Below are 27,577 nucleotides of genomic sequence, written 5' to 3' on the forward strand. Positions count from 1 at the left end.
CATAATAGGCTGAACTCAGCATTTCTGGAATAGGGAGCGGCCCCACCATAATCCTCACAATCAAAAAATGGATTGTCCTAATTGTTAATACATGCACGACTTATAAATGAGAGCGGCGTTTGGGGATGGCAAGTCCCACAGATCCCGCGCCTAAGGGGGGCCCGCTTTTGAGGTCCGCGTGTCCCGCTCGAGCGGATTTGTCAAGTTATATTCTCACGTATCTATATATTTGAGATGCTTCTAAAAGGAACCCTTTTAAAATCCCTCTTCAAGGTCAAATTCCGTACATGTACGTCTGTGAAAACATTCTATAGTCTGAATATTAATGCACAAAAACCGGCTGACGTGACTATGGCATCCTGCATATCGAGAGTATACTTGCAATTTGGGTACTTTTCTAGAAGAGGCTAATTCTCCAACTTCCCGTGTAGGTTGAAGGCTGAAATTTGGCAGGCTTATTCCTTACAGCGTACTTACAAAAGTTAAGCAGGTTTCATTTCGAAATTCTACACGTAACGGTCATAACGGTCGATAACGGTCGACAACGTCCGCCATGTTGAACTTTCTTATTTATGGCCCCATCTTCATGAAATTTGGTAGGCGGCTTCCCTGCCTTAACTGAAACCGATGTACTTACTTATTTTGATGGTATGATGCCACTGTCAGCCGCCATACTGAACTTTCCAACGTCGGACCCACCATAAAACAAAACACCTCAGGATCCCAAATAGGACCCGAGTGCAGCCATGCAATAAATGACATCATCTGGAAAGGCTAATATGGAAATCCCTACTTACTGCTACAAAGTTCTTGGAAATCCTACTTAATACTAGAATGTTCTGGAAACTTTCACTTAGTTCTAAGGGTGTTCCGAGAACTCTACCTTAGTGTCAGATTGTTGTCTGTTTCGTTTTTTTTTTTTACTAAATACTGTTAAGGACCTTGTGTAAAAGTTCATACATAGTCACAATGCAAATAAAGCACTCAGAATGGAGCGACCGCTAAATGTTTCACAACCAGGCAAAAATGTAGCAGGTAAGCAAGCAATCCTTAATGGACAAAACTAAGCCTTGTGGTGAAATGATTCTACAAACGTGGACTGTTTGCATTGGTTTGTGGACCACCCTGCTGTCATAACACTCTGCAACTGTCTATGAAAAAATAAACCAAATTGAATTAAAAACAGAATATGGGGAGAATGTGAAAACTCTACACAGAATGAAAGGACCAGGGCTGTGGAGCCATGAAGCGGCAGCACAAACTACACTGCGAAAAATAATATAATGGCTCCTTAAAAGAATTTTACTAGGCTGTGTGCTTGACAAAGAACCCTTACATCTGCTCTGCATATGAAATTGGTTCTTTGGGCTTTGAAATGCTTCCTAATATGCGGACAAAACAGAAACCTGCAGTTTCTTGTTTAGACTGTGACTTTAAAATGAGTTAATTAAAAACACGGGGACACAGTTGGAAACTTGATAAGGGTAAATTGCGCACAAACATTAGGGAGTTTTTCTTTACACAGGGAACCACAGACACTTGGAATAAACTACCAAGTAGTGTGGGGGGGAGTAGGACTTTAGAAACTTTCAAAACTCGACTTGATGTTATTTTAGAAAAATTAAGTGGACAGAACTGGCCTGTTCTCATCTAGATTGTTCTAATATTCTAAATAAATAAAGGTTCTTTTAGGAACCAAAAATTGTATTTCCTATGGCATCACTCTGAAGAATTACTCTGAATATCTATCTATCTATCTATCTATCTATCTATCTATCTATCTATCTATCTATCTATCTATCTATCTATCTATCTATCTATCTATCTATCATATAGCGCCTTTCATATCTATCTATCTATCTATCTATCTATCTATCTATTTATCAAATAGTGCCTTTCATATCTATCTATCTATCTATCTATCTATCTATCTATTAAATAGTGCCTTTACTTACTGTCTATCTATCTATCTATCTATCTATCTATCTATCTATCTATCTATTTATCTATCTATTTATCAAATAGTGCCTTTCATATCTATCTATCTATCTATCTATCTATCTATCGTATAGTGCCTTTACTTACTGTCTATCTATCTATCTATCTATCTATCTATCTATCTATCTATCTATCTATCTATCTATCTATCTATCGTATAGTGCCTTTCATATCTATCTATCTATCTATCTATCTATCTATCTATCTATCTATCTATCTATCTATCTATCTATCAATTAGTGCCTTTACTTACTGTCTATCTATCTATCTATCTATCTGTCTATCTATCTATCGTATAGTGCCTTTACTTACTGTCTATCTATCTATCTATCTATCTATCTATCTATCTATCTATCTATCTATCTATCTATTTATCAAATAGTGCCTTTCATATCTATCTATCTATCTATCTATCTATCTATCTATCTATTTATCAAATAGCCTGTTCTCATCTAGATTGTTCTAATATTCTAAATAAATAAAGGTTCTTTTAGGAACCAAAAATTGTATTTCCTATGGCATCACTCTGAAGAATTACTCTGAATATCTATCTATCTATCTATCTATCTATCTATCTATCTATCTATCTATCTATCTATCTATCTATCTATCTATCAATTAGTGCCTTTACTTACTGTCTATCTATCTATCTATCTATCTATCTATCTATCTATCTATCCATTTCTGTGTCCTCCCACGTTTTGAAGACATGGCTGTTAGGTTAACTTGACCCGTATCAAAGTGTGTTCTGGTGCACGTGAGTGTGTCCTGCAGAGGATGTGGCCAATGCAGGTTTCATCTCCTTGCAATCCTAAAATGCACCAAGTGGGTTTCAGAAAATTAAAAATAAATACATGGATGGACAGATGGAAGGATTTTATTTTGACTTTCTTGGTACAATTCCTCCTTGCCTAAGCCTGAAACCAGTACGAATTGGAGATGAGCAAACTAAAAGACATCAAGCCCTTCATTTTAGTGCTCATATGTGTTTTCTTGGCACTGCCGGCAGAGCAGGAGTCCTACTCCAAGACAGCAGATGGAATAATACAGCTTGTATATAAAACACTTTTATTTTATAATGCATTCGGCTGATGAGAGGCATGGTAGTCATGGTACTGCAGTGGTTAGTGCTGATGCTTCATGGATCCAGTGTTCTGTGTTTGAATCACACACCCAGTTGTTGTGTCTGTGTGAACTTTGCATGTTCTCCCTGTGTCTGCACTCGTTTCTCCAGTTTTCTTCTCACATTCTCTAAGATATGCCTTTTACATCAATAAGGGACTCTAAACTGGTGCTAGTGTGTGGATTAGTGGGGACCTGTTTTGTGCCATGAACCTATTGCTGCCAGTCTGCTTCTATCCTAAGGACCCTCTTCAGGGATCCTTTACAATTTGACCATTTTAGTGTAACACTATAAAATGTATTCATTTTTCCATTGACTCGTACAACCCCCAGTAACCCTGAGTGTTCATTAATGTTGGCATTTGAGTAAGGGAGCCATTTCAGTTTGGTTCCTGCCTTCCACTTATGTGGCTGAGATATGCTTCAGTCCCCAAGAACACTGATTTGGATTAAGTGGGACTCACATTGTAATATTATGTTATGAAAACTGTGGTTGCTTGCAATTTGCAGATTAAACAGCACTGCGTATTAAAAAGAACTTTATGGTGCCATCTAGTGGCATTTGAATGTAATAATTCAATTGGAGGCCTGCTGCAATTCTCAGGCTGGGGTTGAAGGAGCTTTTCAACAAAATGACTGGATGTAATTAGTTGACCACTTGCAGGATTTCTCAGGCTTGACACAATGAGGAGCAATCCAGTACTGCAAGCCATGGTTGTAGTTGATACTTCAAGGATCCAGGCCTTTAATGACCTCTTGGGCACAGCCATCAGTGTGTCTGCCTGCAGAGAGAAGGTCAAATGTCTGTGGTGACTCTTTCTAAGAAATCAGTAGACAGATTGGGAAAGCATGAGGGGGGTCATGAGGCCGCTAGAAATGAGTGTGTGGCGCTCCCAATATCTATGAAAAAGGATGAAGGTCCAAGCCTTTATAGTCTTGGTGCTTCCTGTCTTGTTATATGGTTTGTGAGACATGGACGTGAGCAGACATCCAGTGACCTGAGACGAAGACTGGACTCCTTTGGTACTGTGTCTCTTTGGAGAATCCTTGGGTACCATTGGTTTGACTTTGTGTCGAATGAGCAGTTGCTCATGAAGTCCCAAATGAGGCACATTACCTGCAATGTGAGGGAGCGTCAGATTCGGCACTACGGCCATGTGGCACAATTCCCCGGGGATGATCCAGCTCAAAGGATCCTCATTGTTGATGACCTGAGCAGCTGGACCAGGCCAAGGAGACACGCACATAACACCTGGCTGCAGCAGATAGATGGTCATTTCTGTGCAGTGGGACTGGTCCCCGTGTCTGCCTGAGGAGTTGCCAATCAGGATCCTGAGCTGATTCGTCGTGTTGTAGGTGTGCCAATGTGCTCTACCAGTGCATACTCCCCAACCCGACCTGACCTGGCCCTTGCAGCAGAGTTGTCACTACACTCATGATGCCTTCAAATCACTGATGGGTGACGTGAATAATGTTCATTTATCTCGTTACAATGGAATATGTCAAGGGGTGAGAAATCTTAGGTAACAAAGTGTCTAGGTGATGTGTTTGTTGGAAGCTGGAAAATTGTGCAAGCGTAAGGATCTGAGCAACTTTGATAATGGCCAGACAATTTAGTCGGAGCATCTCCAAAACAGCAGGTCTTGTGGGGTGTTCCCAGCATGCAGAGGTTAGTACCTACCAAAAGTGGTCCAAGGAAGGACAATCAGTGGGCTTGCAAGACTCGTTGATGCAAGTGGGGAGCAATGGCTAGCCCACCTGGTCCATGTGATGGTGCAGGTCCAGCTTCATGCTCCCTCTTCCAATTTGGAAGCCTCTCTAACCCAAACCCGTCGGTAATGTAACCGGATGAGTTTCGCTAATGGGGACAAATCACACTCAGAGCAAGGGGATGGCGGAAAAGTGTCCAAGTGCTTTTGTTAAAAACAAACCAAACAAAACCAAACAGTGTCCAAAGTGCAGTGCTTCAAAAACGTCCATAATAAATAATCCATAAAAATAAGTGCATAGTGGGGGATAAAAGCACAATAAATAAATCCATTAAAAGCAGAGGTTAAAAATGATCCTTCAGATCTCAGCCCACCTCCTTCTTTGTCTCCCTGGCTCACCCAGCCATGACTGAGACTCAGCAGCCATGAACTTCATCACCCCAACCCCCGTCATAGCTGCCTCCGCACAGTGCAGAAAAATCACCTTCACGCACCCACAGTCATACCTCGGATCCCTAGGGAGGTCATCCGCCATGTTCGCCCCACTCCACGCCATTATTCAGTGGGCGAACAAACCCCTAAAGCATCACAGCCTACACTCATTTCCAGGGCCCCAGTTCATGCTGCCTTTCTCTTCTAGATGGCCAGATCGTCCTCCTGAGACTGATCTTCAGTTGTCTTTCTACCTTTGTTCCTTTGTTCAAATCTTTCTTTATTTTCTTCCTTTTAATTTTTCCTCCTCGCACTCGCGCTTCCCACTTTATATGTGGGGACGTGGCACAGGTTTGCCGATTAGCCGCTCCCAGCATCAATTATAGACATGAGCGATTCCTGCACACTTAAGTGAGGAAATGCTGGTGCTGTATCACACACGGGAACCCCGCCAGCCACACTACCACACCGCCTTCTTAACCTGTGAGTGCGGAGATTATTTATTTTAAAAAGCCATGAGTCTCGGACCTATCCTTACCACAGTCTTGTCCCACAGAAGAGCTACTGTAGCACAAGTTGCAGAAAAACTTAATGTAAGACGTTGACTTGATCTCCAAATTCCCCACATTTCAATCTCTGGGATCCAGTCCATGGCAATCCCACCTCACAACTTACATGACTTAAAGGATCTGCTTTGTATCTGTGGAAACAAAATTGGGTCAAGCACATGAAGCAAAGGGTTTTGGTGAGGAGAACATTTTCAGAATTAGGTGATATTAAAAGTGGTGTCCCTCAGGGATTAGCGCTGGGGCCGCTGCTCTTTTTAATATACATACTGTAAATGATTTAAACAAGAATATCATCAGTAAGCTGTGTGGCAGGTGGCCAGGGACCTTGCCCCACCGGGATTCCTGGGTCAGGGAAGGACCGGGAAGGGGGCAATATTTTCCCTGGATGCAAGAGGGCAGCCCCCCTGATTTCCATCCAAGACCACAGAGCTGGGAAGCGCAACCCCGTGGGTCCAACCAAGGGGCTGTCTGGAAGGTTCCTGAGCCCTGGAGGACAGCACTTCTGCCACACCAGGAAGTGCTGCCGGAAGACCATCATCAGCACCAGGAGCACATCCAGGGCATGATTAAAAGGGGCCGCCTCACTCCCTTCGAGGAGCCGGAGTCGGGAGGAGATAGACGGAGCTTGCGAAGGAGGAGTGGAGGCGGCTGAAGAGAGAGATAGGATAAGGACTGAGAAAGAGTGAGTGTGGAAAAGAGTTGTAAAAGAGTTGAAGAAATAAACACGTGTGTTTTAGACATTGATGTTGTGTCTGTCTGTCTGTGGTCTGTCTGTTATTTGTTACAGCTGGTTCAGTTTTCAGATGATACTAAACTAGGTGGAAAGGCAAATAATGGAGATTTAGCTAAATTGTTACAGATAGACTTGGACAGCATACAGGCTTGGGCTGATTGGTAGCAGATGAAATGTCATGTCAGTAAATGTAAAGGATTGCATGCAGAAAGTAAAAATGAGTGCCACAATGTGAGGTCTGTAACTTGAAAGTACCCTCGTGAAAAAGACCTGGAAGTTATAGCGGACTCTAGACAGTGTACAAAATATGCTATCGTGGCTGTCCGTTTGTCTATCCAGGATTTTAAATCACCTGTATCTTGCACACCGTTTGACCTATTGACCTGATATTCTGTACATATACATTATGTGATGTCTCCTATCTGCTTTTGGGGTGATGATTGACCTCCAAGGTTATTCCTCTTTTTATTTTTATTTTATTTTATTGTAGAATCAACTCTCGGCAGCAGCTGAGCGACGCATGCTTACAGGTGCTATTCACATCCCTACCACCTTCGCCGTCATTTCTTCTACCTCTTCATATCTTAAATCATTCTTGAGGTAGATTGAAGTTTATTAAGTGCCAGCTTAGGTGAAAAATTAAAGAAAACATACTAAGTAATTGCAACACAAACACTGACTTAATGTGTTTTAAAGCAAAAAGATGCCAACAAAAGAAGAGAAGAAGTGGGATGCTAGGGTGGATAAAAGAAGAGCTGCTCAAGAAGCAGCAAGCGCATCAACCTCTGAGCAAATGAATGCAAAACGTACAGAGAAAGAGGACAAAAACTATGAATGCTCAAGTCAAGTGTATTCACTGCAAGTTATGGTACAGTGTGCCAGGGCTGGATTTTTCAAAAGAGATGGTCTTTATCCTGACTGGAGGGTATCTTATGTATTATCCCAAAATATGGCAGCAAAACTGCCTGGTTGACTGATTAGAGCACCATCCAGGCCGCAGTCATGTGATCTTAAATCACAGGCTGTTGTTTATCCCACCTGTTACCATCCTGAAGCTGTTACCCATAATCCTTGTTGTGGGGTATCCAGTAAATTTAGTCTTGATGCAAACCTTAAATTACTTAATAACCAAAAAATAAGGTGTATAATTAGACCAAGGGATAAAATCAGACCCTCCACCAGGGGCATCTGTAATAGAAATTTAAATTAAAACAAAAAATATATCACCAGTTCAGAAAGAACCATGCAGTTTTAAATGCTGCTTATTGAACATTCGCTCTCTTGGCACTAAAGCTGTTTTGGTAAATGATATTATATTAAGTACAAAATCTGATCTGTGTCTTCTCACTGAAACCTGGCTTAGTAAATGTGACACTGTTCCCCTAGCTGAGGCGTCACCAGATGGATACTCGTTCCTTCATAAGTCTAGAGATTCTGGTCGAGGAGGAGGCCTTGGAATAATTCATTGTAACAAAATGCAAATCAGTCTAAAAATTTAGGCGACTTTACATCCTTTGAGGCATTCATTTTAAATAATAAAACAGATTCCAACACAATTATAGTGCTAGTCTACAGACCACCAGGGTCATATTCATTGTTCATGACTGAATTTAGCAACCTTTATCTGATTTGGCTATAAATTATGATCACGTAGTACTGATGGGGGATTTTAATGTACACATTGATGTGGAAACTGACACTTTTAGCAAATGTTTTACTTATTTGTTAAATTCAGTAGGATTTTGTCAGATTGTCAAAGGTCCAACTCATAATCATAACTACACATTAGATTTAATTATAACTTACAAAGTTGAAATTCAAAATTTAAATATTACTCCATTAAATGAAGTTATTTCCGATCACTACTTAATTACATTTGATTTAGTCCTGCCATTGCCAGTGCACTCACAGATTAAAACAAAGACAGTGCACATCTAGATTGTAATTCTGCTTCAAAATTTATAGATACCTTGAGTAAGTCGAGTGTAATTGTGGAAAACCATTTAGATCAGTTAACATCAAATGTAAACATGGAAAACAATTTAGATCAGCTAACATCACATTATAATGTGACCTTGAGAGATGCTCTGGACACAGTGGCTCCCCTTAAAACAAAAGTGATCAAAGCACATAGAAACTCTCCCTGGTTTAATGAAAGCACTCGAACTCTTAAAGTGTCGAAAACTGGAGTGCAGTTGGAAAACAACAAAGCTACATGTCTTTCAAATTTCACGGACAGAGAGTGTTAAAAAATATAAAAAAGCTCTCTTTAAAGCTCACTCAGAATACTATTCTACAATAATAGATAGCAATAATAAAAATCCTCGGGTACTCTTTAGAACAGTGCCTAAATTAAATGGAAATTCAGATCTATGGTGCAAAATACCAACCCATATTAAGAGTACAGACTTTATGAACTTCTTCAAAATATAAGATCCCAGGTCGCAGTACAAACCAAATACTAGCTTAGCAGACCCTGTCTCACATTACATTCAGCACTTTAGTAGTTTTAATCCTGTAACTGGGCAGGAAGTCTTAACTTTAATTTCTAAAATGATGCCCACTAATTGTTCCCTAGATCCAGTGCCAACAAAACTAGTAAAAAGTACAATGGATGTTCTTGCAGCGCTTATTCTAACCATTATCAATAATTCATTATTGCATGGCACAGTACCTGATGCACTAAAAGTGTCAGTCATTAAACCATTACTTAAAAAGTCAGACCTAGACCCACACATACTAAATAATTATAGGCCTATTTCAAATTTACCCTTTCTCTCTAAAATACTAGAAAAAGTAGTCGCCAGTCAGCTTCAGTCACATCTCACACATTACAATTTATTTGAGAAATTCCAGTCTGGTTTCCGCACTGGTCATTGTACAGAAACGGCATTAACGGGTTGTAAACGACATTCTGATATCCTCTGATGAAGGAAACTCCACTGTAATTATGTTGTTAGACTTAAGTGCAGCATTTGACACCATTGACCATTCTATTTTACTGCACAGGCTAGAAAATAATGTTGGGCTTACAGGCACTGTGCTCGCTTGGTTTAGTTCTTATTTATCAAATTGATTCCAATATGTACAGAAATGTGCTGACAATACTCAATCATTATAAATAGAAATGAGATATGGTGTCCCGCAGGGCTCAGTACTCGGACCTTTACTATTCTCAATTTACATGCTTCCACTAGGATCTATCATTAGGAAATATAATGTTAATCTTTACTTGTATGCAGATGACACCTAGGAATTGTGGGAAAGAGGGGTCCTTTCAGCGGATTAGCGCTATTTCAGCCATGGAATGGCCAAATGGAGGAGGCAGCTTAATGTATGGCTCTAAACACATACAAATCATATTATGTGATATCATCTACTGTTAAATTCTACTCCGTACTTCTAAAATTTTTATTTTTATACTGTATTGAGGATTTGTTCTGTTCTGTGTATTGTATTGTATTGACCCCCTTCATTTTGACACCCACTGCACACTCAGCCTACCTGAAAAGGGGTCTCTCTTTGAACTGCCTTTCCCAAGGTTTCTTCCATTTTTTCCCTACAAGGATTTTTTGGGAGTTTTTCCTTGTCTTCTTAGAGAGTCAAGGCTGGGGGGCCGTCAAGAGACAGGGCCTGTTAAAGCCCATTGTGGCACTTCTTGTGTGATTTTGGGCTATACAAAAAATAAATTGTATTGTATTACTGGTGTTATATATTATGAGGTGTTGAGCACAAGTCAAGGGAGGTTATGGATAAGTTATAGAAAGTGCTTGTAAGGCATCATCTAGAGTACTGTGTTTAGTTTTGATCTCCATAATACAAAAAAGACATAGCAGCACTAGAGAAAGTCCAGAGAAGAGCAATGAGAGTGATTCTGGAACTCAGAGGTATGAACCATGAGGAGAAAGGAGTTGAACCTTTTCCGTTTAAGCAAATGGAGATTAAGAGATGACATGATTGAAGTGTTTAAAAATATGAGTGGGTCCAGACTGTTACTTTAAAATGAGTTCAACAGGTAAACGGGGGCACAGTTAGGAACTTAGTAAAGGCAGATTTTCACACAAATGTTAAAACGTTTTTCTTGACACAAAAATCCATAGATGCATGGAATAAGTGACTAAGTAGAATGGCAGAAAGCAGAACTTTAGGAGGAAGAGGAGGAGAGGTTGGGAGCCTGCACTGATGCAGTGCATTGCCACACAACGAACCGCCTCAGGATCCCAAACTAGGACCTGCATGCAGCTGTGCAACAGGTGACACCTCAGCATCACACTAGGGACCTCCAGATTTCATCCTGATGTTATGTTGGACATGCTAGGAGAATAAGATGGATGAGCTTGTTGAGCTGAATGGTCTGTTCTTGTTACAATTTTTCTAATGTTCTACAAATATGTCACCAAAATTGTAAACATGTATTATATGGCAAGAAGATGATGGCTGCATGAAATGAAAATGTTCCTAGGAATAACTTTACCCAATTAAGATTCCCAGGCTACTGCAGTATGTTCTATGGTAACTTGTTCACCTAACAAGTTAATTTAAACATGTGGGTCCTGAATGGTTGCAAGTAAGACATCCTTTAAGAGGAACACATTTAAAAAGTCTAAGACACTTTTGTTTAAAAAAGAAAACAATTCTGAACTTTTCAAACTCCGTATCCATGCAGGAGGGTTGTTTTTAAAATATATCACCAGAGAGAGGCACCCCAAAAGCCACTTCCATTGTTTTGACTCGGTGACTCTTAAAGTGGCCACCTTTGGCATGTTAAATGAATAAACGTCACGCTGATGGACAGGGACACAGAATGCCCCCTTCATGTCCCAGTGTCCTCTTTAAATAACATACACAGCCTGCATGTTCTTCACCATAAAACGGTTGTCATGGTAACTGAGTACACGCGCAGTCTTTACATGAATGTTTGTATACGGTGCACAGCCTGGGTTTTTGTACCTTTCAAATGTAGTATTATAACATTTACACACCAAATTAACTTTATTTAAACCTCTAACATTAAATTCACTTATAGCGTATATTATTATACTGTATATACAGTATGTTGCAGTTCATGTATTTTTTGTGTCTTTTGTTGATACTGTATTATTGTAACAATTCTGGTGAGACATGCCGGTTAAAAATTCCTAGCATTTTTTACAGATGACAATAAAGTTAAACATGAACTTGAGCCAATCATAGTCAGTGTCACAGTGGACCAGAAGCTATACTAGTGGCATCAGGCCTACAGTAGGAACCAAGCCTGGATGGGGCGCCAGTCCACTGCAAGTCTCATTCACCCACATACCCACACTCACGTGAGCCCAATTCAGAGTCCGCGCATTAATTAAATGTGCCCATCTTTGAATGTGGGAAGAAGAAACCCAACACAATGACAGGGACAACATGGAAATTCCAAATGGCCACAAACCGGGTAAAAGATTTAAACTCACTACACCTGATCTGTGAGATGACGGTGCTGACCATTGCTGTCTGTCTGCAACAATAGAGTTTCATTTTAAGAATTTAGTTGAATGATGACGCTGAAAACATGTGCACAAAGCTGTTGTTTAGTATAAGTTTACAGTATGTCAAATTGTCCTTCTAACTTAATTTGTTAGGTTAGAAGAATTTGTAGAGCACTCACATGACCGGTTTTCTGTTTCATATGTGACACACATGTTTGTGGACACCTGACCATCACACCTATATGAGCTGGTTGGACATCCCATTCCAAAACCATGGGCATTACTATGTAGTCGATTCCCCATTTTTCTCAGCAGTAACACCTCCCGCTGTTCTGGGAAGGCTTTCCACAAGATTTTGCAGTGTGTTTGTGGGAATCTGTGGCCATTCATCTAAAATTTGTGAGGGTCAGGTCCCACGTTGGATGGGAAATCAGCATTCTAGTTCATCCCATAGATTTTCTGTAGAGCTTAGGTCAGGCCACTTGACCACCCCTATTTCTTTATAGACCTGGCTTTGTGCACAGGTGCACAGGTTATGTTGGAACAGAAAAGGGTCTTCACAAACTGTTGCCACAAAGTTGGAAGCGCACAGTTGTCTAAAATGTCCTTGAATGCTGTAGCATTAACGGTATTCTTTACTGGAGCTAAGGGGCCTAGCCCAAATCCTGAAAAAGAGCCCCAGACAATTATCCCTCCTCCACCAAACTTTACATTAGATACTATGTAGTCTGCAATCCGCCAAACCCAGACTGGTCTATCAGAGTGCCAGAAGCGTGATTCATTGCTCCAGATTTCTGCTGCTCAGGAGTTCAATGGCAACATGCTTTGCAACACCCCAATTGACGTTTGGCATTGTATATAGTAATTTTAGGCTTGGATGCAGCTGGTCGGCCATTGAAATTCATTTCATAAACCTTCTGATGCACACTTCCTGTGCTGATGTTGCTTCAGAGACACAGCAAACCTTCTGGCAAAGGCACGTATTGATGTGCCATCCTGGAGAAGTGGGACTACCTATGCAGCCTCTATAGGGTCCAGGTATCGCCTCATGCTAGAGACAATGACCATAGCCAAATGCAAAACTTGTGATAAAACAGATGAGGAGTGAAAAATGTCGGTGGCCTCCTGCTTTGGGGGTCATCTCATTGTTGCCCCTCTGTTGTTAATTTCATTAACACCAAAGCAGCTGAAACTGATTAACAACCCCCTCTGCTACTTAACTGACCAGATCAATAGCCCCAGAAGTGTCACTGACTTGATGCTATACTTTGATTAAAAAGTGTTCCTTTAATTTTTTTGAGCAGTATATGTATAGAGATTGAACTTCGAGAGAAGAACCAAGTTAGATAGATAGATAGATAGATAGATAGAGTGGTGTGAAAAACTATAGATAGATAGATAGAGTGGTGTGAAAAACTATTTGCCCCCTTCCTGGGGCAATGAGTGGGCCAAAATTCCTCCAGAGCGCTGTAAAAGACTCATTGCAAGTTATCGCAAACGCTTGATTGCAGTTATTGCTGCTAAGGGTGGCCCAACCAGTTATTAGGTTCGGGGGCAATTACTTTTCACACAGGGCCATGTAGGTTTGGATTTTTTCTCCCTAAATAATAAAAACCATCATTTAAAAACTGCAGTTTGTGTTTACTTGTGTTATATTTGACTAATGGTTAAATGTGTTTGATGATCAGAAACATTTTGTGTGACAAACATGCAAAAGAATAAGAAATCAGGAAGGGGGCAAATAGTTTTTCACACCACTGTAGATAGATAGATAGATAGATAGATAGATAGATAGATAGATAGATAGATAGATAGATAGATAGATAGATAGATAGATAGATAGATAGATATTTTATTAATCCCAAGGGGAAATTCATTCACGAGTTAGAGAAGTGATGAATCACATAACTGCACCTTTTAAAACATTAGTATGGATTAAGGAGTATTAGCGTTTCAAGTTAATTAAGTGAACAAACACATTAATGAACCTTAAGTGAAACTCCTAAGTACTTTGCATAAAACTGAATAAACAAATGAGAATTCCAATGGAGTTCTTGTAAAACTGTACTTGAATGCACATCACTGCATTCACTTTCTAATCCTGTCATCATTTATCCCATATTTTTGGGCCATATCTTACATTGTGAAGAATGCGTTCAATTGTTAAACTTAGGAGTCTGAGAGGTGATGAGTCACATAGCTTGTCCTTTTTAACAAATACCGGGACTTGAGAAATCTTTTATTTGATTAAACTTTGAATTCCTCCCATAGCCTAATTAGCTTTTTTAAATACCTCATTGTCAGGCTTCGATCTGCTCTGCACTTTTTAATAACACTCAGTTATGGGATTTTCATTTCAGTGTTCCTGATTGTCTCCTTTAATAATGTTCATATCTGACAAGAGAGTTTGGATTCCCATACTGCCGTCTGAGCAGATGAGAATGGCAGGGTTCCCAGACTCTGACAGCTCTTCTACTGTATTGTAATATTAATTTTACCTTTTTTCATCGCTCTCACTCTCAGCAGTTTGAGCCACAGAAAGCACTATTGGCAGCTCTGTACGACTGTGCAGAATCTTGCACCTACATGGCACACATCACCTCAGATTGCTATGTTATAAGCATATTAGCAACCACTATCTTAAGCACCGTGAAACCCATTAATCACTTTTGTGATTTTTATTAGCAATCTGTGGAACAAATTTCCAAAGGGGGTAGCCTGGCAAGGAGGCACCGAGTAAATGCAACACATCAGCTTGTGTTCTACAGCATCTGTTTGTGCTTTGTGTACAATTTAGGCAAGCAGAATTAATTAACCTATTCATCCATTCTTTTTATGCAAGCATACTTGCGTGTACACTCGCCCAATATTATTTAGCATCACCCTCAAGTGCATGAGTTTAGAGGGTGAAAATAAAGAGTTGGGACCCCAGGGGGATTCTCTGTTTAATGTTTGAATTACTAAGGAAAATAAAATTCTCTAGAACAAAGAGTCCAGGTAGGCTTGGCAAGCAGAGTCTGAGTCATAGGCATTGTAGCCTTTCGAAAGATGGCTTTGTCTCAGAAGGATCCATCCTCTTGGGAAGCTGGTCTGCTAATGAAGGATGACTTCCAGACCATGGTTTGTGTAAATAGCGGAGAGGCTGGAAAAGTCAGGCTTTCTGGAGTTGGGGTGGATGTGACTACATGACTCTTCCAGGGCTCCCACCTCCTTTCTAAAAGCAAAAACGTGTAAAGAACTTGATAATTGTGTTGCTCCCTTATTCTTCCCTGCCAATAGCTTACCAAGAAGCGCCTATTAATCCCTTCCTAGGCTCACATGTCTGACAAGGGTTAATGCCCACAATTTCCTGAGAAGTCCCTACAGACTGTTAGTTAAGAGCACCATTATCGATGTCTTCAAGATGGATGTCCTTTATTACAACAAGCCTGAGGGAGCCTGTCATGTGTAACAACAACAACAACATTTATTTATATAGCACATTTTCATACAAACAGTAGCTCAAAGTGCTTTACATATTAAAGAAATAGAAAAATGAAAGACACAATTATAAAACAAAATAAATCAACATTAACATCGAATAAGAGTAAGGTTCAATGGCCAGGGGGGACAGAAAAAACAAAAAAACTCCAGACGGCTGGAGAAAAATAAAATCTGTAGGGATTCCAGACCATGAGACCACCCAGTCCCCTCTGGGCATTCTACCTAACATAAATGAAACAGTCCTCTTTGGATTTAGGATTCTCACGGAAGGGCTTGATGATGATGATGGTCACGTAGACTTCTGCCTTTTAATCCGTCCATCATTGTTGGAGCATCATCACCACAAAGAAACCGGAAAAAGAAACAGAAAAGAGAGTAGGGGTCAGTAGCGATTTTAGAGCCACCATGAATAGTTATTTTGAGGAAATTGAACATATAGAGTATCAGGATTAAGTTAAATTACGATTAAAATGAAGTTATAAAAAGGCCATGTTAAAGTAATATGTTTTCGGCAGTGTTTTAAAGTGCTCTACTGTGTAAAAGTTAGTTCACCTTGACAAAACTGAAGATAAGTAAGGGAGGCCACCTCGAGATCTACAGTATGAGAACTCAACAACAGCTGCCCAGGTGTTCCACTAGTCACAGCTTTATGGGAGAATGACTAAGAGAAAGCCACACACATGACATCTCGGCTAGAGTTAGGTGGATGGAAGTCTTTATACACCCACATCTTACGGATATGGTTGACCTATGAGAGACAGGTTGGGAGCATGCACTGAAATAGCACATTGCTTCACCCACCACATGACAAACCACCTCAGGATCCCAAATTAGGACCTGCTTACAGGGCTGGATGCTGGTTAACACCATACCTAGGACGGGGCAATTGCAGGAAACGACATCCACTATGGTCAGAGTAGTCAAACACAAGCTCAAGGGAAGACATCCAGCCATGAGTGTGCATACCTTTCAGCCAAAAACTAAGTGCTGCCCAATTTTCCCACACAGTTGTACGTATTTCAAAGAGGTTTTTCATGTAGTATAAGCTACTTTAGTATATCAATCGAGGAAAACCTTTTATCCCCTCAACAAATTTAGATCTTCAAAAGTTGTACACCAGGCAGCAGTCATTGCCTGTAAAGTCTAAATGCAGCAGTGTCTGGTTTTCATATTTTCAGGTTGTGGGAAATATCAGTGATCAAGTAAGAGTGGAGTTTTTATAGTAAATGTGGTCGACTGATTTAAGTGAGTGTGAAGGATGCACCTTTCATATACCACTATTTGACGAGTTTTTGACAGCTACCTGATCCTACATATTTGATCATTATTCATCAACGCGTGTGTTTTCTGAAGCCCTAGGCCACCTACAGTGGATTTAATGGCATTAAGAAACGGAAAATTCAATCTTCTTATGTATACTCAGTATAATGAAATTCTTACTTGCATGTCTTCTAAGAATTGTTGACGATTAAGGAAAACCAACAAAAGACAAACAAAAATACATAACTGGAAGTGCACAGAAATTATGCAAAATCTCCCATGTGAAGAAAAAGTCCCGTCGTTTTCAAAAACGTGCAAAATCCTCCAAGCTTGGAGGAATATTCTGTCATCATTTAATCTAAGGTGGGCAGAACCCCTTATTAAAGGAGGGGAAATTGTGTGCCTTTGTGCTTTACGTTCCTTCTCTATGATGTCAGAGGATAAATTTAAAGCTGATTGGTTGAAGGGGAAAGACTGCCCAGAAACTTTGATGAAGAAATGCAGTTGTATTAGACTGATCCTTGTAATTATTATTTATTTTTTAAGCTGTTTATGCGTTTGTCTTTATGTATAAATATTTTATATTTCATTTGCTGATTCGTACCTAGTAATTCTTGTCATTGCTCTCGCAGCACAAAATCCAAAGGGATGAGACCTCCAAGGCGTTTAAATTCAAAACAATAGCAAAAAGTCTTAAAAATCAATGGAAGTATGTCTCCTGACTAAAACTCTGGCAGAAGCAGAGACAAGTGTACAAGTAATCTTTATAAATGAGTAGGTTTAACAAAATGAAGTTACCAAAGGCACACACGTTCACATTCAGAACAGGTCATCTACCTAAAGCTAAGCTTGTTTAGGCCCACCCAGTTCTTGAATGGGAAACCAGCTAGGAAAAGCTTGGGTTGATACTGGAAGAGGTGTTGGCAAGACCAGCAGGGGACATTTACTCTGTTGTCTGAATGTGGATCCCAATCCCCCAGTGCAGGAATGGCAACACTGTGCTGTAAAAATGATGCCGTCCTTCACATGAGACTAAGATAAAACCAATGTCCTAACTCTTTGTGATTATTAAAGATCGCTGGGCATCCTTCACGTTCACACGGGACCATGTTAGAACAGAGTGGCGGCTCTGGGGCTAAAGGATCTGGGCTAGTAATCTGAAGGTTGCCATGTCAAATCCCAGTAGTGACAGAAGGAATGCTACTCCATTAGGCCATTGAGCAATGCCCTTAACCTGCAATTGCTCCAGGCATGCTGTACCAATAGCTGACCCTAAAACACTGGGTAAGTTGGGGAAAATCCGGAAAATACATTGTGTACACAAAAAAAAAAGTATTATTATTATTGAAGGAGAGGAAGAGGTGAGTCTTCAATTCCAAAGCTCCAAAGCATTTCCTAGGCGTGCACTGCTCTGATTTTCCAGAAGTATTTATTTAGCAATATTTTCCCAAAAAATGCATGCGTTTTGCCCATTGTGAGCACACAACTCGATGACTTGATGTATTCATTACGCAACATGAGTAAAGTGAGATTTTTTCACTGACATTTTTATAGTGTTACTGTGTTCCTGCATTGGTGTCCATAGATCCCCATTCTGCCAGAAGTTCTCTATCCTAACATGAGATTACTTTTATTTGTTGGCCATCATCACAGGCTTTGTCTGGAGTGTTCCTTTAATGACCCTGCTTATGCTTACATCATTAATCATTAATTAATTCATGCTTAATTAAGCATTAATTTTTATGCTTACATCTTTAAAGACCCTGCTTATGCTTACGGTTATGGTTACGGTTACAGCGTGGTGTAGTAGTTAAGACTTTGGACTCCAAACCCTGAGGCTGGGGGTTCAAATCCCACTACTGACACAACCATTTGACTAGCAGCATATCTCTTGACCTGCCTATGCTCCAACTGGAAAAGCCAAAAGAAATGGAACCAATTCTATCATAAATTTTATAAATTGCCTTAGATAAAGGCGTCAGCCAAATAAGTTCATGTAATGTTAACAGGGTTACTGGATATATACTTTTCAGACTGACAGATTAGTAAAGTTTCAGAAAACATCCATACTGATTCAAGAATTAATATTGAACTAAGATCTGCAAAAACATTTGGAAATGCAGTCTGTGAGAACTATTCTTGAAGTTAAGTTAATTACTTGGCATCACTCTGCTGTAGGCATAAGTGTGTAGGTGACATAATATGGGATCTGTGTGGACACCAACATGCTGAAAGTAAAGTAGATTACAAAAACTGAGCCACCATCTTCAGAATTTCAACTGCATGTTCTTCAAGTTTTTTTTTTTCTTCTCTCAAAGTCCTTATTTCGAAGGCTCCACATTTGGTACCATATTCTAGGTAGCTGAGACATAGCAATTCAATCGGGGTGACGTATCCTTCAAACACAACATTAGGATGCGATAAAACACACATGACTTCAGGCGCTGAACAAATGAGTTTGGTTCTCAAGTTGGGAGCTGGGGCTGGGCCAGAAGCTTGAGTGGTTTGCAAATCAGTGGGCCGTTTACTGCTGCTGACGGGAATAATAAAACAGTCTACCCCAAGAATCCCTCCCACCCATGACCTTGTAGTGTGTCTGTGCTGTAAAAATGACTTTAAACTTTACTACCAAATGCAAAGATTCAAGCAAATGATTGTAAGCAGATGTTTGGGATTTTCCTCATTTTTTTAGTTTGGATAAAAAAAGTAATAAATGTATGACCATTGAGAACCACATCTAACTCTAATCTTTAGATCAAGCCAAAGATTAGAGTCAGCTTCTCTGCTGCTCATACATCTGCTTATTCAGCAGTTTATACTTAATAAACTTAGAGATAGGGATCACTTGTAAAAGGCAAATGGTCTGCTACTTATATTGAAACTTCATTTGTTAAGAAATGCAAAACAATATTTACTCAGTTTCCATATTTATAGTTTGAGAACTTCTGCAGCAGGAGCTGCTTAAATTAAAGGATTCTATTAGCCTTTTATTAGCTAACTAAAAAGATTACAATATGCAAGCTTTCGAGGCAACTCAGGCCCCTTCTTCTTCTTCTTTAGTTTCTGTATGTTTCTGTATTGCATCTTGCCTGAAGAAGGGGCCTGAGTTGCCTCGAAAGCTTGCATATTGTAATCTTTTTGGTTAGCCAATAAAAGGTGTCATTTTGCTTGGCTTTTCTCTACATTCATAATGGCTAACACGGTACAACAACCTAGTACTACAGGATTCTATTAGGAAAAGATTCAGGTTAATGGTCACATCACAGACTTGTTCTCCTGAACAGCAGGAAGAGGAGTCAGGGCAGCTCCTAGTGGTATTAACTGGAATATACTGCACAAAATACTGTATTAGGCTTTAGGAAGTCTTTGTCCAGGGGTCCTGAACAACTGAGATTAAAGGACTGAATGGCAGGGATGAAATATTTGACTACGTGGCTTCGAAACTTGTTGTTTTAATGAAGCACACTGTTTAAAAGCAGTGTACGAGGGGGAACCCATAAAAAGAAGGCGTTTATTTTTATATATTATATCATTTAATATATTAAAATTGGTTTTAATAATTTTTACTTACTAAAACTCCATGTAAATGAATGCACTGGTGGAATTGCTGAAGAGGAACGTTGTCCAAGGCCTGCAGCAATTTTTTTTGATTTATGCCACAGTACAAAAACGCTTCCCTTTGAGTCCTTTTGTTCATATGCGGGAACAAGAAAAAGTCACATGGAGCAAGAGCAGGCAAGTAGGTCGGGTGAGAGACCACAGTCATCTTGTTTTTTGACAAAAACTGTTGGACACGGAGGGCGGTATGGGCTGGGGAGGAGTTGTGGTTCAGAAACCAGTCACCACTCTCCCATTTTCTTCACACACTTTCACATAATCTTCTCAACACGTCCAAGTAGAAATGTTGATTTACCGTCGGTCCAGGAGGAACAAATTCTGTAGGAACAATCCCGTTCACATCAAAAAAGCAAATCAACATCACATTTGATCAAACTTGCCTTGGTTTATTGGCCTCGATGAATTCAGTGATTTCCACTTGCTTGATTGTTGTTTCATTTCTAGCTCATAACCAGACCATAAACTCTCATCGCCTGTCACAACTTTAGAAACAACAACAACAACATTTATTTCTATAGCTCATTTTCATACAAAAGATGTAGCTCAAAGTACTTTACAGGATGTAGAAAGAGAAAGACAAAAATGATAAAATATAAAACATAAAATTAGGCAATACTAATTAACATAGAATAAAAATAAGGCCCAATGGCCAGGGAGGACAAAAAACAAACCAAAAAAAAAAAAACTCCAGACGGATGGAGAAAAAAAAACAAAATCTGCAGGGGTCCCAAGGCCATGAGACAACCCAGCCGCCTCTAGCCATTCTACCTAACATAAATAACCTCAATCATTCCTCACTGTATTCAGGGTTCTCATGGAAGAACTTGATGATAACGGTCCTGTGGACCTCTGGCCTTCAATCCATCAATGTAGGGATAGCATGGTGCTTTGATCAGGTGGTGGTGGTGCAGATTGCAACCACAGAAAACCATAGCCACCATGAATAATAATGATAATTAAATGCATATACAGAATATCAGGATTAAACTAAAATGAAGCTATGAGAAAGCCATATTAAAGTAATGTGTTTTTAGCAGTTTTTAAAGTGCTCCACCGTATTAGCCTGGCGAATTTCTATCAGTAAGCTATTCCAGATTTTAGGCGCATAACAGCAGAAGGCCGCCTCACCACTTCTTTTAAGGTTACGATTAGGAGTGTAAGGTGTAAGACATTCTGAAATATAGGATGGAGCGAGAAAGAAAGTACAGATTATTTTGAAGTTGGTCCTTCCAATCACGGCACATGTTAACACAGCTGGTTTTCTGATCTTCTGTGAGCAATTGAGGTACAGATTTTGCAGCAACGCGTTTCATGTTCAAATCTTCTATTAAAACTCGTTGGCAAGATCTCCAAAACACACAAGTCAATTCAGAAATCTCTTCAATGGACCGACGATGATCTTCGTAAATTGCAGTGTGAACTTTTTCAAGATTTTCATCATTCCTAATTGTGGAAAGGTCGGCCAGATCTTGGTTGGTCTTGAAGTGACATTTCCCCTTGTTTGAAACGTGAAGACCACTCGTAGACCTGTGTTTTACTTAAAGCTTCCTCTTTAACAGTAGTTTCAAGCATCACTACAGTTTCATCATCTGTTTTCCCTAAGAGGAAACTAAATTTAATGCAGACTCGCTGTTCTTTATCACAAAAATCGCAGAATACACATAATAAACACTAAGAAAAACTGATATGGAATGTCGTACGAACAAAACAGAGTAACGCCGCTTGGCAGGCTGCCACGGAATACTGTAAGTATGCTACACCTAGTGGACAAATTCACAACTAAGTCTCGATTGTGCAATAGGTACAGATTCTGGTTATTTTGGGTACCCCCTTGTATTGAAGCTACATCACCACGTGAATGATTACGCCTGAAGCTTTCAATGTCACTGCTTAAAACTTTGAGCTGCTACACCTGCTATAAAAGATGTGAAACTACTGGTCATATTTTATACATAGAAGATAATCAAACATGTAGTCCAGGAGTGTGGGACTTATAAAATAAATACTATGCTGTACTATTCTTCTGTACTGGAATGTCCAATATGTCATTAATAGTGTAACCTACTGCAGGCACATTGTCTAAACCCCCTGATATGCCCACTTCTACAAGCATTTTCCCTACACCTCATTATGATTCTCTACACAAACTGACTTGTGACAAAGGTGGCATCCTGTGACAGTGCACATTTAAAGTCACTGAGCTCTTCAGTACGACCCATTCTACTGCCAATGGAGACTGCATGGCTATGTGCTTGGTTTTCTGGGTGCAGCTGAAACACCTGAACTCAGTCATTTGGATGGCTGCCCACATATTTTTGGCCACATGTCATCTACATGCTACAGAGAGCCTACGTTCACTTGGACAAAGCTGGCACCACAGTCGGGATAATGTTCTTTGTCTTTTCCACTGCTTTTAACACCGTTCTGCCTCATTGACTGGGGAAAAAGCTCAAGGCTTTGAATCTTGATGCCCCACAGTCTCCTGGATCATGGACTACTTGACCAACAGACAGCAGTTTGTGTGTCAGAAATGGTGTTGTGTAATACTGGAGCACCTCAGAAAACTGTCCTCTCTCCCTAGCAGTTTACCCTTAACACAATAGACATCCAGCACAATATCAGCACTTGACATCTACAGACGTTTTCATATGTAGGAGGAGGAAGAAGAGGAGGATAGGAGCATGAGCTGATAGCACATTGCCGCACACATCACAGAAACCACCTGAATTGGGACCCGAGAGCAGTGGGGGACACCTCAATACCACACAGGACAGGGTGAGGTTTTTTTTTTAACAGTGGCTGGAGTGCCAGTCCTGCCACCAACCCCAAAGTTTTCCCTGTAAGTCTTGTCTTGTTGTGCTGAGACATCAACCTGCATCTCAACATCAGTATCACTTACAGCGTGCCAAGGAACCTCTGAGACCAGTCACCATTAAAAAGTAAAAGTACATGGGGGTCCATATAAATGACAAACTGGACTGGTCTGTACAAGAAGTGCCAGAGCAGACTGGAATTGCTAAGGTTTTTTGATATGTGCATGTGGAATACCGGGTCTATAATCTCCATTGGAGTGCGTGCTCGCACAGCTGCAGGAGGCTGGGGAGGTAATTGAGACGGGACATACCTATACCTGAGGGTACATTTTGTCTTAATTACTTCATCGGCTTTCTGCAGTGCATGTTTGAGACGCTGTGCTCACAGAGGCATTTAAATGGTAGCTGGCACAGAGAATCGAAGAGAGAGAAGAAAAATGACAGGAAGAAGAAAGGAAAAGAATGGTGGTTAAAGAAGAGAGAAAGAAACAGGCAGGAAGACGGGGGAGTGCCGATGAAAGTGAGCGAGAGAAAGAGGAAGCAAGAAGCCGTGTGGAGAGCCCTTTGTAGAGCGTTTGGCCGACGTTGGGGGGCTTTTTAAGTGAATCGCTGCGGCTGAGCTATTGAGGGAGCCGGAGTGATGTGGTGCTGGATGGTGCGACTCGCTGTATAAGTCCAGAAAGGCAGCAGGAGTTCAGATGGGGAGCACCTCTGGAGCCATGGACAGTAAGGACATGTGCCTTGGTTCTTACCTGGGAGGCCTGCTGGGACCCACGGGTCAACAGGGACCCAAATCCTTGGAAGAAGTTCAGCTGAACCTGTTAGTTTGACGTCTCTCCGGGCTAAAAGACCTGAGCTGGTTAAGCCAGGGAGATGTCCATTTTAAAAACGGACTTGATTTTTAAGGACAGACTCCTGCTTGTGAAATCTGAACCTCATTTTAAGAGATTACTGTTTTTACTCATGTACCACGCGCCTTTGTGTAAGACGCACACCCTAATTTTTACAAAGAAAATCGCGAAAATCGCTCTTCCCCGTGTACAACGCGAGTTGTGATTGTATAGGAAGCGTTTAGAGAGAGAGAGAGAGCGCGAGCGAGTGAGCCGAAGCAGAAGAAGTAAACATTACAGAATTACATTTCCTCGCGTATGACGCGCACCTGATTTTCTAATGCTAATTTTTGGGAACAAATGTACGCGTGGTACACGCGTAAATACAGTATTTATTTATTGAATTTTTTGCACTGCACTGTTTTGAACTCTTTGGTTTGGATTGATTTTAATAAAAGCACTGAACATCAGATCGCCTACCCCTTGCTTTGTGTTTTGTCCTCATTTGATAGACTCATCCCTCGGGTACGTTATCAGCGATAGCGAGTTCAAGATGCTCCCCTGAAGGACCCCAGTAGTGTCACAGTGCCTCAAGCTGTGGAAATATCCTACCAGTCTATTGTAGCCTGTGTGGTGTACTGGAGAAGCAACCTGAGCTGAAAAGAAACATAAAGTCTAAATAAACTTCTCCTGCTCCATCGCATGGTGAGCGCTGAACACACTGGAAGCTGTTGTACAAAAGAGACTGGTGGTAAACTTGGACGCCACCATGGAAAGTCCCGTCCATCCTGCACTCTCTTGGAGAGCTCTTAGCCAGAGGCACATTCCACCACGGTGTGCTAAGGAGTGCCTCTGGGGGTCTTTTCTTCCCACTGCTATCAGGCAATTTAATGCCTCCACCTGATGTACTCTTTAAGTTTATTTTGATTTATTTCTTCATTTATCGATCGATTGGCTGTGTTTGACCTGTAAGTTTTATATTCTTGTTTCTTTATGTTTCGGCTGCTGTATGCATTTGAATTTCCCAGGGGATTAATAAAGTTTATCTAATAGATTGTATTTCTGCTGCAGCAGCAGCATGGCAATAGACATAAACTAATAAATGGACCATTAAATAAACAAAAATAATTAAATTCTAAATAAGAAATAGTGTGGAAATAACACTTGTAGCCACAATGGCCCTCCAGAAGTCTCACGTGTAATGGAAAAACCTAATAACTGCTATTTATTTCAAAATTGAGTTTTTTTAGTTTTTGGAGTTACTAGGTGGTGATGATGATGATGATGTCTTTATTCCAGTCAGCGAGTATGTCCACAGTATTTTACATACTGCAAGACAAAAACCTGGCAACTCCATTGACCAATGAGAAAAGGCCGCCTACCAATGAAAATGATCCCGTGATTTAAATTCTGCGACTGCGTGATTTAAATGGCAGGTGCTGTAGAGTCATGAACAAACAATATTGTGTACGTGAAGCTCAGTAAAAATGAAATCTAGAGATCGATAATTATAGGGGTGACATCATTTTCTCAATTTGTCTGAAAACTTGAAAGATGTGACATACTAGGTTTTCCTGGAGTTTCCACTCCCAGGTATAAAAGAATGAAGTATTCAATTTAATATGTTCCTAAACTTACAGTACATTTCTTCTTTTTTCTCTTCTCTTTTTTCCTAGATTAGCATTTCTTCCCAGTCGGCATCATAGTGAGAATGGGAGGCAGATTCTCTCCAACGAAATGGAGTCCCAGGATTCAGCTGGAGAAGTCTAAAGGACTCGGCGTCTGCGACTCGACGTGTTTAATTCTAGGACTCTATTTATTTAAATGCACACTACGCTTCAACAGTAGGGAGAAGTGATACAACTTTGTTACTATGTGACAGCTCTATTTTTTTGTTGTTGTTGTTTTCAAATTTAGATTTGCAATTTGCTAATGAAGTTATTTGCAACAGGTTAATATTTATAAAAAAAAAAAGATAGTCTGTCATTTTCTGCAGTAACCATTTGACAATGTTTTGGATAGTTAGCCACCACAATGGAAGTGGTACTGTTATGTCTTTTCAAATGGGACAATGGGCGCGGACTTTTGCAGGGTCCTCATGCTCCCCACATGTCTGATTTTAGTTGTGCCATGCATCGTTATATTTTCTTTCTTCTATACGACCTTCAATGGATCCCCTTTGTACAGTCATTCTTCTTTTTAACAGCGTTTGTGCATCCTTGAAGATTTTCCGAGGCGGCTCACTTCCTCCGAGGCATCCTGACAGGAGGCGGCATGCTGTGAACTGCACACAGACCACAGAATGCTGACAAAGATTAGCGTGTTCTTACTGCTATAAACGCAGTTGCTTCTGAAGCACTTTACAGACAATGTGACTTAAAACGTGCAAAAAAATTGTGAAAAGAATAATGATAAATAAATTGTTTTTATAAATGCAATCTAAATGTAAGTTGTCTTAATGGATTTATTTGCTCCTCTGGTTTTCAGCCATACAGAAACAGTCAACGTTTTGAAATTCAAAGGATGGGGAAAAAAAAGAAAATAAGGATAAAATCAGCAGTGTTCAAAGAAAAAAATCCAGTATGTGAAAATACAAATGCAATGGAAATGGAAATATAACCTGTTTTTTAAATGAACTTTGCATTATGAGTGCAACTTATCGAGCTCCCTTAGTATTCACCTAAATAAAAGGATACGTGTCTGTGTCTCTGTCATTCCAAAGGAAAGTCCATCACAAACACTTGCAGTAATAAAATGCATTGTTTGTCATTCCAACAGATGCACATCACAAACATTAATACTTTTTTGACATATCCCATACCAAATGGCATATAACAGAGACCCACGCACTGCACGGTGCACTGCAAGCATTAATACTGAGGTCTGCGTCGATTACTTAGATTTCAATCAGTTTTAGGCCAGTAGCACAGCTAGTTTACCTTAATTAAAAGAGTAGCCGCCTTAGCCTTACATTTTTTCTCAAAAAAACATTTAAAAAGCATTGCATGTTTTGGCTTGAAAAAATCTCATCTTTCTACTGTAAAAAGTGCAAGACACTAAAAGCACATAGAAGTGTAGAAAGTATAATGATACAAATAATAGTAATGGTAATGAATAATAAGAAGAAGAACAATATGAACAGCACACTGCACGTGTGCGAATGGCGTGAGCGTCACTTTCAGACTCCCAGGATCACTTTCAGTTTCACTACCTGAAGACAGATTCACGTCGTCATCACTGCAGATGAGAGGCGTTTTGTTACGAGACGCCATGATGAGGCAAGAAGAAGATGCATCTACGCTGTTGCCCGGATGACACTCAGGCCTGAGTAACACTCGACACGATCGCTGTTGGCAGCCCAAGTAAACCTCGGGTCTTATACGAGACGTGTCTATACAGTTGTTCGAGAGACACTCGGGACGATCGTTTTTAGCGCTGTATATGCAGTGCAAGTGATGCTCAGTTCCAACGCTTTTAGCACTGTTTTTACACCCCGAGTGATGCTCGGGTCTAATGCTAAGGAGGTTAAGTGCTTGTCTGGTTCCTATGTT

At 40.2% G+C, this 27,577-nt stretch overlaps 1 protein-coding gene across 3 annotated transcripts in view; it reads left to right on the plus strand.

Moving 5' to 3' along the window:
* si:dkey-247m21.3 (5-hydroxytryptamine receptor 4) overlaps window positions 1–26,446 on the plus strand; it is a 333,240-nt gene extending 306,794 nt beyond the window's left edge. Inside the window, exon 9 of one of the 3 annotated variants that reach the window (XR_005633290.1) lies at window positions 25,708–25,783. Coding sequence is in view for 1 of the 3 variants with exons in the window: in XM_039750378.1 (XP_039606312.1) it covers window positions 25,703–25,796 (94 nt within the window). In the remaining 2 variants the exon portion in view is untranslated. Of the gene's footprint in view, window positions 1–25,702 lie in introns of all 3 variants that reach the window. The other 2 variants (XR_005633289.1, XM_039750378.1) reach the window with 2 other exon arrangements.
* Window positions 26,447–27,577: the final 1,131 nt, after the last annotated feature.

The sequence above is a fragment of the Polypterus senegalus genome, chromosome 4 (assembly GCF_016835505.1).
Source record: "Polypterus senegalus isolate Bchr_013 chromosome 4, ASM1683550v1, whole genome shotgun sequence".
Lineage (NCBI taxonomy): Eukaryota > Metazoa > Chordata > Cladistia > Polypteriformes > Polypteridae > Polypterus > Polypterus senegalus.